General features: G+C 40.2%; 1 protein-coding gene across 2 annotated transcripts in view; it reads left to right on the forward strand.

Annotated features, from left to right (window-relative positions):
- The window catches only part of celf5a (cugbp, Elav-like family member 5a), a 275,280-nt gene that overhangs the window by 240,359 nt on the left and 22,911 nt on the right, over positions 1-12,010 (forward strand). The window contains exon 7 of one of the 2 annotated variants that reach the window (XM_052123558.1): positions 11,337-11,481. In XM_052123558.1, the coding sequence (XP_051979518.1) occupies positions 11,337-11,481 (145 nt within the window). Of the gene's footprint in view, positions 1-11,336; positions 11,486-12,010 lie in introns of both variants that reach the window. The other variant, XM_052123559.1, reaches the window with a different exon arrangement.

Genomic DNA, 12,010 nt, shown 5'->3' on the forward strand with positions numbered 1-12,010 from the left:
TTAACACTTTACAATAAGTTTGCTTTTGTTAACATTAAATACATTAGTTAATATGAACTACTTGTAACAACAAACAATATTTTTCTGCACTTATTAACGTTACATTAATGTAAATTTTTTTACATTAAAAGCAGTAGCTGGTAATGCATTATGAATTAACATGAATAATAAACACGGTAAATATAAATGAACATTAACCAAGATTAATAAATGTTGTAAACACAAATCGTTCATTGTTAGATTATTATACCTCATGCATTTACTAATGTTAATGAATAGATCCTTATTGTAAAGTGTTGTCACTCATTTTTTGCAACTTATTTTTTAATCATTATATAATGCAGTTAATGTTCTTAATGCATGTTATTGTAAAAGTTTTACCTAGAAAATCTAGCTTTTTGTATAGAAATAGCATTATGAAAATGTCAACCTTAACCTCCTGAGACCAGAGCTTGACTGCTGTGTGCAGTTTCCATTTCCCTTTTTGATTTGTAACAAGTAGAACCTAATAAAAAAAATTACAAAAAATGATATCCACATATGTGGACAATGGGACTAAGTTGTGAAATTTTTTATAATATCAAGCTATAGAAAGTACAAATTCTTTCATCAAATTGTATATTATGTTTCTAGAAGTGTTAGTCTTTCATGTTTTTGAGACGTTACAGATTTTACAGCTGATTTTCTGTAAAGCTGAATAAATTATTATTATTCAAAGTAATGTCCAGCATCATCCAATCACTGCCGACCATTTTAAAATATAATTATGCATTACAAATTCTGAATCTATGTACTGATTACCATTGTCCCATGTCTTCCAAATATGTTGAGTGGTCCAAACATCATCTGCAGCCTGAAACTGAACTTTTGGTCTGATTTTAGGAGGGAATACACTAACAGTAGCTGCATAGAGAGCTAGCTATATGATGCTCCCTTGCTCCCTATTTAGCGAATTACTTAACCTCCAGTGTGCTGTCTGTCTTCACTGGTCTCAGAACAATTCGAAAGGCACCTTATTTCCATCCTAGCTCTATATACAGCCTCTGAAAGCAAAATCTTTTGGATGAACACATTCTCAATGTGAAAATGCACAATAGCTAAAGAAATGTTAATTAATAGAAACATAGTGCACAGTAATAAAATAAAAAATAATATATTTTTTTTAATCCCCATTTTCTCCCAAATTTTGGAATGCCCAATTCCCACTACTTAGTAGGTCCTCGTGGTGGCGCGGTTACTCACCTCAATCCGGGTGGTGGATAACAAGTCTAAGGTGCCTGGGTAATACGCCAATCTGCGTATCTTATATGTGACTCCTTATGTATGACACCGCAGAACTCACAGCATGTGAAGGCTCATACATCTCTCCTTGAGTCTCGCACAACTTACCACACGCACCATTGACCACAAGAAGGTTACCCCATATGACTCTACCCTCCCTAGCAACCGGGGCCAATTTGGTTGCTTAAGAGACCTAGCTGGAGTCACTCAGCACACTCTAGATTCAAACTCGCGACTCCAAGGGTGGTCAGCGTCAATACTCACTGAGCTACCCAAGCCCACTTTGAAAACATTCTTGAAATTAATGATGAAGTTGTTTATACTCTTGTGTATTCAAGGTGCAATGAAAGTATTATCATACTTTTTTCTTGATGGTTACACCACATACATTTTTCTAAAAACCCCCTCCAACAAAATAAAAAACTTCTATTGAACTTCTTGTACAAATCGACCATTGCCCACAGATGTGTTAATGTTGAAATTATTCAAAATAACTTTTGAGGTAATTCTGTCCCAATTTCCACATATGTGGACATCATGTTTATTAGCGCACTGACCCGCAAAAATGCATATAAAACAAAACTAGAGACACTACTCTTTACACCCAAACAGGTTTCAATGAAAAAACGTAAATAGGTTTTTTACCAGAGGCACTTTTGTTGGCTTTGCGCCCATAGAAACGCTTCAAGAAAATGGACGCTATGCTGTTTTGTCACGTGACTCGGTGTGCCAGAAATGTATCCTTTATATGACAGTCTAGAGTCTTTTGAACAGAATTAATTTGGTTTAAAATACAACAACAACGCATGTAGATGCAGGGCCAAACAAGATTAAAAATTTGCTTCATGTTGTAACATCTAAATACTGTTATACATCACTGTATCAGAAAATGTTCTTTGTGATGTAATATCTAAATTAACTGGTTTTATTCAAGTCAAAAATATGATTTAACATCACTGAATCAAAAAATGTGCTTCATATTTTTACATCTAAATTAATTGGTTTTATTCAAGTCAACTGATTCAACATTCAACATCTCTGAATCAATCTGAAATACAGAAGGTTACTCCAACAAAACAAATTTTATGTGTCTGGAAATGTCTGTAGAGGTTGAAAACCCCTGGAATGAAGGTTGCCTAAGTGTAAATAGATATTTTGCAATAATAAGACAATTATATATGTATAAAATCCAGTCTAAAGCACCCTCTTCTGAAAAAAATCTACAACACAAAAAGCATTCAAGTGGAAGCACATTCTAAAACATACTCTGCTCCAATGGAAACTATGTTTGCACCATCACTGAGATTTGTACCGAAGAAGTTTCTTAGCACAAAGCAGAAAAAGGAGCAAAGCCATCTCAGGCAATCTCCAGGGCTAGAGACCTTAATAACCAGGGTCCTCGCATTCAGCTCACTCCATTTCTCCTCTCTCTATAAATATCTCTCCAGCCATCCCGCCATTCTCCATCCCGATGCTGTATGGCCAGACTGACTGGACGGGGTCATGTGATTCAGGCAGAGGTGGGCAGAGACACACAGCAGCTCTGGGTAGATAATTGCCAAATGATAAAGAGATGATTGCCTAGTGGCATTGAGGGAGACTAATGCCATTGGCAACCCATAAAAAAAACCAAATTCCTGACACTATACGAATGCCGTCGCCTGGGAAACTTCTTCCAGCGGCCTCTTTTTTTTCCCCCATTTTGAAGATATAAAAGGTTACAACCCCATCGATGAAGACTCATCTGAAAGCAATTTGGTGCCTTTTGTCTGAGCTTTAATGCTTGGTATCTATTCAAGATTCTGGGTAAAGTGTTGGATTTGAAATGAGCGAGTAATGTACAAGCAAAATTTAAAGGTGAAGTGAGTAATTTCTGCACCACTAGCATCACCAAACAGAATACCAAAAATAATGGCCAATTTTTAAACAATTTTCCCAATATCTCCTATATCATCCATTGGTTGAACAAACAGACAGTCCTGCCACAAACTCAAATGATCAAACTCTGAAACTCAAACATTGGCAAATTAGTTGAGCCAATGTTGCTGTGTCGAGCTAGTCAGATGATTAAACAAATAGCACAGAGCCACAGTTTTTTCACTTTTCAGGCAAATGGCTTGTATATATTTAAAATAGTTAGGTCATGAAAACTCTGAGAATAAATGGATATGACACGTTGTTGGGTTTGGTCTTGGTGGACTAGATCTGTTTATGCTGCTACTGAAGAGCAAGAACGAAGACTTGATACTGATAGAACATACACAGACATGCTGCTGCACAATTAGACATAAATGCAATGCCATTGAAGAAGACATAGACCAGTGATACTGGGGAGGAGGAGGGTTTCAGATAGAAAACTCTTGTAGTGCACTGCAATTAACCTGGGTTTGGCAGGTAACTTAAATGTTAGACAAAAGAGTATGCAAGTTGGTTAACAGATTACATCTCAGATGGACCATGCGTAGTTTCATGACTGAACTTACCAAAAAATTAATTCTATCATTTACTCAAACATATGTTGTTTTTTTCTTCCTTGGAACACAAAAGGGCATAGGAATGTTAGTCTCCATTCACAATTAACTTTTATAGCATGGAACAAAGATGCAATGAACTTATATAATGACTGAATTGTCCTTTTTGTGGTAACTATCCTTGTAAGGTCTCTGAATAATCAGCTGCGATAGGAGAAATAATTTTAACTTCTAAAAAATTACTGCCTTTAAGGAGGAAATACGGAGCTGCACAACAGATGATTTAGTAATGGTCTTGTCCGGCAGCCGACAGCCAAAAGACCTTGTTTTTCTTTTCTTTTTTTCCCCTCTCTCCTCCACCGCCCTCTATCCCCACCTCTCCCAAGAACAAATTGATGTTGCTCACTTCGCCCCAACATAATTACATGCTCGGGCCTCCAATTTTCTGTTTTAATTCCTAAAGAGCAGAACTGAATGCCACATCGTTATCTGAGGCAATCTGGTGGCAGCCATGAAAGGCGACATTATCCGAGCTGTTCGTGGAAGGAAATTACAATATGGAAGTCTCCAAAGCCTTGCCCTCTGGGCATTAGCAAACTGTCACCTGGCTAGAGCCAGCCAGCTTAACTCTACCGACCCATTCAGCTCGAAGGAGGAGGGCGTAAGATGGGCATAAATGGTGCCTGTTTACTGTGTCATCGCTATTACGTGCCGGCAAGACCAGACTGTCTCGTCCCAGACTTGACGAATGCATTAGACCCTCGCACAAGTTTAACCGTTATACAATTGTTAAACAATGCTGAGCTTTTATTTAGATTCACAATGGCTTCTTGCTACCCCAAAGCTCATGAGTGAATTTTACCCATAGATAATGGATGATTCTCAGCAGTTTGTTGATGGAATTATGCAAATGATAGGAGGAGTTTTTAGATAGTAGTGCAGTAGAGGATTATCGATTTGTTTTGTGGGTGGACTGTATCTTTCAGGCGCACTTGCAAGGGCACTGAGAGATTATGATTGCATTTCTGCCATCCAGGGAGTCCATGCAAATACAGCTGTGAAGAGCAAAGTACCATGTGCCTTCAACATTGTTGTCTTCTACATTCAAATGAAAAGTGGCAGCTGGATGATTATTGTATGAAGTAGCTTTTTGGTCTTATTTTGGCCTTGTTTGCTGTTTGAGAAATATATACTTTACTTGTATATACAAGATTAATTGTAGCATTGTTTTTTTGGACAAGAATAGCTTTGGCCTTGTTCAGACCTCCACTAAAAATCAGATTTTTCCCGAATCGGATTCAAACCACATCGGGAGGTGGTTTCAAATGCGATTGAAATCAGATGCATCTCAGTCTGGACACTCTGGCTGCTAAATTCAGATTTCAAATGGTCTTTTGCATCACTCTTAACGCGACACACAATGATGACGTCAAAAATCGGTGTCTGCAGCACGGAACACCACAATATTTTCCAGTCTCCTCCGTCGCTGAGTTTGAGGTGTTCTGCACCGTGACTGGACAGGGCCCTTATTTGGAGAGCGAGATGATGCACCTCCATTTTTTCTGCATCTGTTTTGAATGTTGTCACGTGGGTACGCCTACGTTGTTACAAAAGCAACCCGTGCAGATAGGTTGGTTATGTCTGAACCCACAAATATGATATGATCACTTGCAATTAATAGTTTGGACAGTCTGCCTGAAAAGATCTGATTTGAGAAAAAATCTGATTTGCCTGCAATCTGAATACAGCCACAGTGACAGCCATGTGTTTTTCTGTACAGTTGTTTTCACTAATAGACCTTAGTCAATGTAGATGGCATATTTAATTGGACATTAATGAAAATGAGGCAGTGAGGCATAGATGTGCAGTCCATTGAGTATGTTGAACAGTTATGGTATTGACAGTTTAGCTTGAGAAAATCTGTGCATGTTGTAACTGTTCACTTAGTCTTACCAAAATTTTACATTCTGTTTTCTTCTTTTTAAAGAAAGTTAATAACCGGGTATTCCGAAAGTTGTTGACCCTGGGGAGGGGGAGGGGGGTGTTCGCTATCCTTTATCTGCATATCGCGGCGCTGTATGGAGAAAATGCCCGGTATGCCAGATTACCAGTCCAGCCCTGCAGATAAGGGAAATAAATTATGCACTCTTCCAATCATCTAAAAGATATTAGAAAATTCAAACTTTAAAGCAAACATTTGTCAAAAGTAGTAGTCATCAGCAATCATTTTGAAGCATGCAGTGCGCACATTTATTTCATGAAATCGTAGTGCTTTGAAGTTTAATAAAAATCATATAAGGCCATATCGCAATTCCTGTGAGATCTCTTTCAATGATAATTAAGACTTTTTTCATACCATTTAAAATATTTAAGACTATTTATATATAAAAAAGTAATTTATTAAATTTTAAGACTCTTTAAGGACCCGTGGGAACCCTGTTAGCATTACCTTCAGTGGCGTAAGTTTCAAGTGAACACTGGAAAGGACACGTTAACCCATCACTAATCTCTAAAATGTCTATTTTCTGGCGTTTTCAGAACACCAGCGCTTTTTCGCAGTGGAGAGTAGGCTTGCACACTCTTGGTTTCCAGATGGTGCAACCAATGCACAACAATGGCTGAATATTTAAAAACTGTGCGGTGTAAAGATCTGATTGGGGAATTTCACCTCTTGATATCTGGCAACCCAAAATATGTTGAAATCTATTTACGATCAGCTAATCGCGGTTATTTAAAGTCTGTTATTTATCAAACGTAGAGAATAAAAATCCTTTACTTACATGATTAGTTATAAGTAATACGTGATAAAATTGAACTAATGGGGATGATTTAATAAGGGGGATGGTTTTTGCCATTTCTTTCAACAAGGAGATGCATCCCCTCACATCCCCCAACAACTTGAGCCCTGGCTGTAGCTCAACTGATAGTGTTACACTTGTGATGCAAAGGACCAGGGTTTGAGTCCTGAAGAGCACACATGTCAACACAAGTCAAAAGTGTCAGAGAAGCATCACATTTGATTTTCATGCCACTATCGGTTATGTTTAGGTTTAGTGTATGGAGATTTAAAACTTGATTGAGCATGAACCTTAAAAACCTTATCTTAAAAACCATATCTGTTTAGGAGAAGATCTAACTCACTTTTAGCGCTACAAAGTGGATATTTCCACTTGGAACAGCTGTTAAACGAGTAAGGAGATCAGGCTCGAATTAAGCCAGACCTGAAGGAACGTTTGCATTCGATTACAATATAAATCTATAGTAATTTGCTATTTATGCTGTAACAATGCTGTAATTTGCTGTACATTTTTTAGAAAGGCTTTATTACCAACAACAGTAGCCTTAAACAATGCCTAAACAAATATTTGGCTATTACACGTCGGTTTTCACTGGTATAACTTCCATTGTTGAATTGTGCACAATAAGACGAGGAATGTGAATATTAAGAAAGTAAATAGGGTTGATTTTGATTTCATGTCAAATTTTGATGGGACTGTACGCCACTCTTTCACAGCCTTGTTTCCATTTGTGTCAAATTAAATATGCCATATACTCTTAACAAAAGTCTATTAGAATTATTAGAAGAGACTTGATGTACAAACATTTTTCATGTACTGTAGATGTAAACTAGCATGTAGACATATTTTTGCAAGAGCAAAGCAGTTCTAGATCTAATAGTCATTTAGCCTAGATCCATGTATGTCTATTTCAATATAACTAGTCAGAGTAGATGGCATATATAATTTCACTTGAACAAATTTCACTGTGAGGGATAGAAATACAGTCTTACCTATATTTGTATAATTGAGTGCCAATCATTGATCCTATAAAACATGAAAAATACTGTGAAGTGTATCAAAAAAATTCAAATTATCAGAAGAGAATTAGTAACACATCTCTGGTATGATGCTTATAACCTAGCATGCAGAGATATTTGAGCACAAGGGAGGTGGTTCTGAATTGTATAGTCATTTAGCCTAGATATAAGAATGTCTGTTTAAAAAGAAAAACATGATATATTAAAAAAAACGCTCTACACTGATAACTGTCACACTGTAAACGGGAAAATAAATAAGTTTTGCTGTCAAAGCTGTGAAGGAAGCATCACCTTAAAGTTTGAAAAGGAAAAATGAATACAATTCTATTCTTCTGCTCTGAACTACTAGGTCCCTTAAGGACTACAATAATATGTGCGCCAATCCCTCCATTAGAATGAGCCAGACCGACAGCTATTGAAATGTTGCGTGGGGGCTTGTGACAGCCCTCTGACTGTGAAGATGGACGCTTTCACTAAACATAGGTTGACACATTTTTCTCTTTTTCCGCTCTACTTTCTCCTCTCCTCTGCAAAGCACTGCCTATCCATCATGTCTGCATGTAGGTTGCTATTTCATGGCTTCATAGTCTTAATGGAGATCCCAACTATGTTTCCTTTGAAGTATCTAGCCTTTGTCCGGAAATTCCTTTATTAAATGTAGACATATAAAATTATGTGGTTAGCCTAGCTTAGATAATTTGGACTTGGAAGAGTTCGATGAAAATGTTTTGAGTTTATGTTGAAATCGCTGACTTTAGCATGCAGACTTTGGGATCTTGGCGCATAAGAGCGCCAAAAGCAAGTGAAACAATGGTTTTTAAAGGTGAACATTAGATAGATGTTTTAAAGAGTAAATGAGTAAAATGTACCTACCCCCAACCTAAAACCTGAGTGGTGGTGGCATAGTGGACCAAAGCACATAACTGGTAATCAGAAGGTTGCTGGTTCGATCTCCACAGCCACCACCATTAGCAACATATGGCGATTCTACCAACTTGGAGGAATACACAGCATCAGTGACCAGCTACATCAGCAAGTGCATTGATGATGTCACTTTCTCCAAGACCATCACCACACACTCCAACCAGAAGCCGTGGATGACTGCGGAGGTGCGCACGCTGCTGAGGTCCCGAGACTCCGCCTTCAGAGCAGGCGATAAGGCAGCCCTAAGAACAGCTAGGGCCAAACTGTCACGGGCAATCAGAGAGGCAAAGCGCGCACACGCCCAGAGAATCCACAGTCACTTCCAGGACAGCGGTGACACGCGGCGCATGTGGCAGGGCATCCAGGCCATCACCAACTACAGGACAACATCAGTTGCCTGTGACAAAGATGCCTCCCTTCCAGATGCGCTGAGCGACTTCTACGCTCGGTTTGAAGTGCAGAACGACGTGATGGCGAGGAAGTCCACCCCTCCTCCCAGCGACCAGGTGCTCTGTCTTACCACGGCAGATGTGAGGAAAACTCTACGTAGAGTCAACCCACGGAAGGCTGCTGGACCAGACAACATTCCTGGCAGAGTGCTCAGAGGATGTGCAGACCAGCTAGCAGATGTTCTTACCGACATCTTCAACATCTCTCTGAGCAGCGCCGTTGTTCCAACGTGCTTCAAGGCCACCACCATCATCCCCATGCCAAAGAAGTCTTCAGTGTCCTGTCTCAACGACTACTGTCCCGTCGCACTTACACCCATCATCATGAAGTGCTTCAAGAGGCTCAGTCATGAGGCAGATTAAGACCCAGCTGCCCCCCTCACTAGACCCACTGCAGTTTGCGTATCGTTCAAACCGTTCAACGGACGATGCCATCACCACAACCCTCCATCTGGCCCTCACCCACCTAGACAATAAGGACTCATACATTCGAATGCTGTTCATAGATTTCAGCTCAGCATTCAACACAATCATTCCCCAGCACCTGATTGGAAAGCTGAACCTGCTGGGCCTGGACACCTCCCTCTGCAACTGGATCCTGGACTTCCTGACTGGGAGACCTCAGTCAGTCCGGATCGGGAACAGCATCTCCACCACCACCACACTGAGCACTGGGGCCCCCAGGGCTGTGTGCTCAGTCCACTGCTGTTCACTCTGCTGACTCACGACTGTGCAGCAATGCACAGCTCGAATCACATCATCAAGTTCGCCGATGACACGACCGTGGTGGGTCTCATCAGCAAGAACAACGAGTCAGCATACAGAGAGGAGGTGCAGCGGCTGATCGAACTGGTGTAGAGCCAACAACCTGTCCCTGAATGTCGACAAAACAAAAGAGATGGTTGTTGACTTTAGGAGAGCACAAGGTGAACACACTCCGCTGAACATCGACGGCTCCTCTGTGGAGATCGTCAAGAGCACCAAATTTCTTGGTGTTCACCTGGCGGAGAACCTCACCTGGTCCCTCAGCACCAGCTCTATCACCAAGAAAGCCCAGCAGCGTCTCTACTTTCTTCGAAGGCTGAGGAAAGCACATCTCCCAACCCCCATCCTCACTACATTCTATAGAGGGACTATTGAGAGCATCCTGAGCAGCTGCATCACTGCCTGGTTTGGGACTTGCACCGTTTCGGACTGCAAAGCCCTGCAGAGGATAGTGAGGACAGCTGAGAAGATCATTGGGGTCTCTCTTCCCTCCATCAAAGACATTTTCAAAAAACACTGTATCCATAAAGCAACCAGCATTGTGGACTGACCCCACACACCCTCACACAAACTCTTTACCCTCCTCCCGTCTGGCAAGAGGTACCGAAGCATTCGGCCCTCACGGCCAGACTGTGTAACAGCTTCTTCCCCAAGCCATCAGACTCCTCAGTACTCAGAGACTGGTTTGACACACACGTGTCCTGAGTTGCACTTTAATAACTGTCACTTTATAACTGTCTGCTACCTCAATAACTGCTATGTGCATAGAACACTATCTCATAGTATGTTATGTTTACATTTTTAGAAACTGTCATCTTTTTGCACTACTGAGTACTGGTCGGCGCTGCACTGTCTATTGTCCTGTTCATTGTCAGTAATTTGTTGTACTGTCCTGTACTTTTTGCACATGTTTGCACGTGCACTTTATATAGGTATATATAGGTAGTTTATATAGGTATTTTATTTCGTTGTGTAGTCTCATGTGGTCCTATGTTGGTCCTTTGTTGTTTTTATGTAGCACCATGGTCCTGGAGGAACGTTGTCTCGTTTTGCTGTGTACTGTACTAACTGTATATGGTTGAAACGACAATAAAAACCACTTGACTTGACTTGACTTGACCATTGTGTCCTTGAGCAAGCGGGGGATTGTCCCTGTAATAAATGCACTGTAAGTCGCTTTGGATAAAAGCATCTGCGAAATGCATAAATGTAAATGTTAAACTTTAGCCTAAACCTAATCAATAGTGTCCTAAAAGATAAATAATAGGCGAACAAAACAGACATCTTTACCCTTAACCAACACCTAAACCTAACCAATAGTGTTCAAAAAGATAAATAATAGGTGAACAAAACAGACATCCTTACCCTGTTTTAAAAGCAAATTTGACATGAAAAATACATTTAATGAAGCAACCATGTCATTTCATGTCGCTTCTACACCACTTTTGCTTCACTTTCACTCTGAGCGTTCTTGGATGGGCTCAGGGCTTGGTCTCTTTAACAATCCGCTCTCTTTCGAAAATGCCCTAAATTAGTAAATCTAAAAATTATTTTAAAATGGGATATAAAATATCATAACTTTAATAACCCTGCCTCTCCACTCTTTTTTTCTATGTCTCTTTCTGGCAGCTGATGCAGCAGCAGGCGGCCCTCATGGCTGCCAGTCACGGAGGCTATCTGGCACCCAGCGTGGCCTTTCCCACCACTCAGATCCACCAGATGGGGGCGCTCAATATCAACAGCCTGCCACCCAATTCTATGACCCCGGTGTCGGGTGAGTTTCATCAAACACTGGGTGAGCAAAAGTGCTTCATTTTTTCTCTATTATGGGATGGGGTGCAACATGAGGTGTCTGGTTAGTCTCAGCCTTTTGCACATTGCACACAAAACTGGAAAACATGTTAGCTTTTATCAGATTGCCTGATGCAGCTTCCGGAGGATGCACAGATTTAAAACACAATGTCATTTAACAAGCACAGTTGTCTTTCCTGTGATGACATACACTCACTGTGCAATTTATTAGGAAAACATGTACACCTACTTATTCTTGTGATTATCTAATCAGCCAATTGTGGTGCTGCAGTGCAATGCATACAATCATGTAGATGATTGTTGTTCACATCAACCATTGGAATGGGGAAATCTCAGTGATTTCGACCGTGGCATGATTGTTGGTGCCAGATGGGCTGGTTTGAATATTTCTGTAACTGCTGATCTCCTGAGATTTTCACACACAACAGTCTCTAAAGTTACTATAGTACTCAGAATGGTGCCAAAAACAAAACATAAAACAACCAGTTAGC

Source organism: Xyrauchen texanus, chromosome 50, assembly GCF_025860055.1.
Source record: "Xyrauchen texanus isolate HMW12.3.18 chromosome 50, RBS_HiC_50CHRs, whole genome shotgun sequence".
Classification (NCBI taxonomy): domain Eukaryota; kingdom Metazoa; phylum Chordata; class Actinopteri; order Cypriniformes; family Catostomidae; genus Xyrauchen; species Xyrauchen texanus.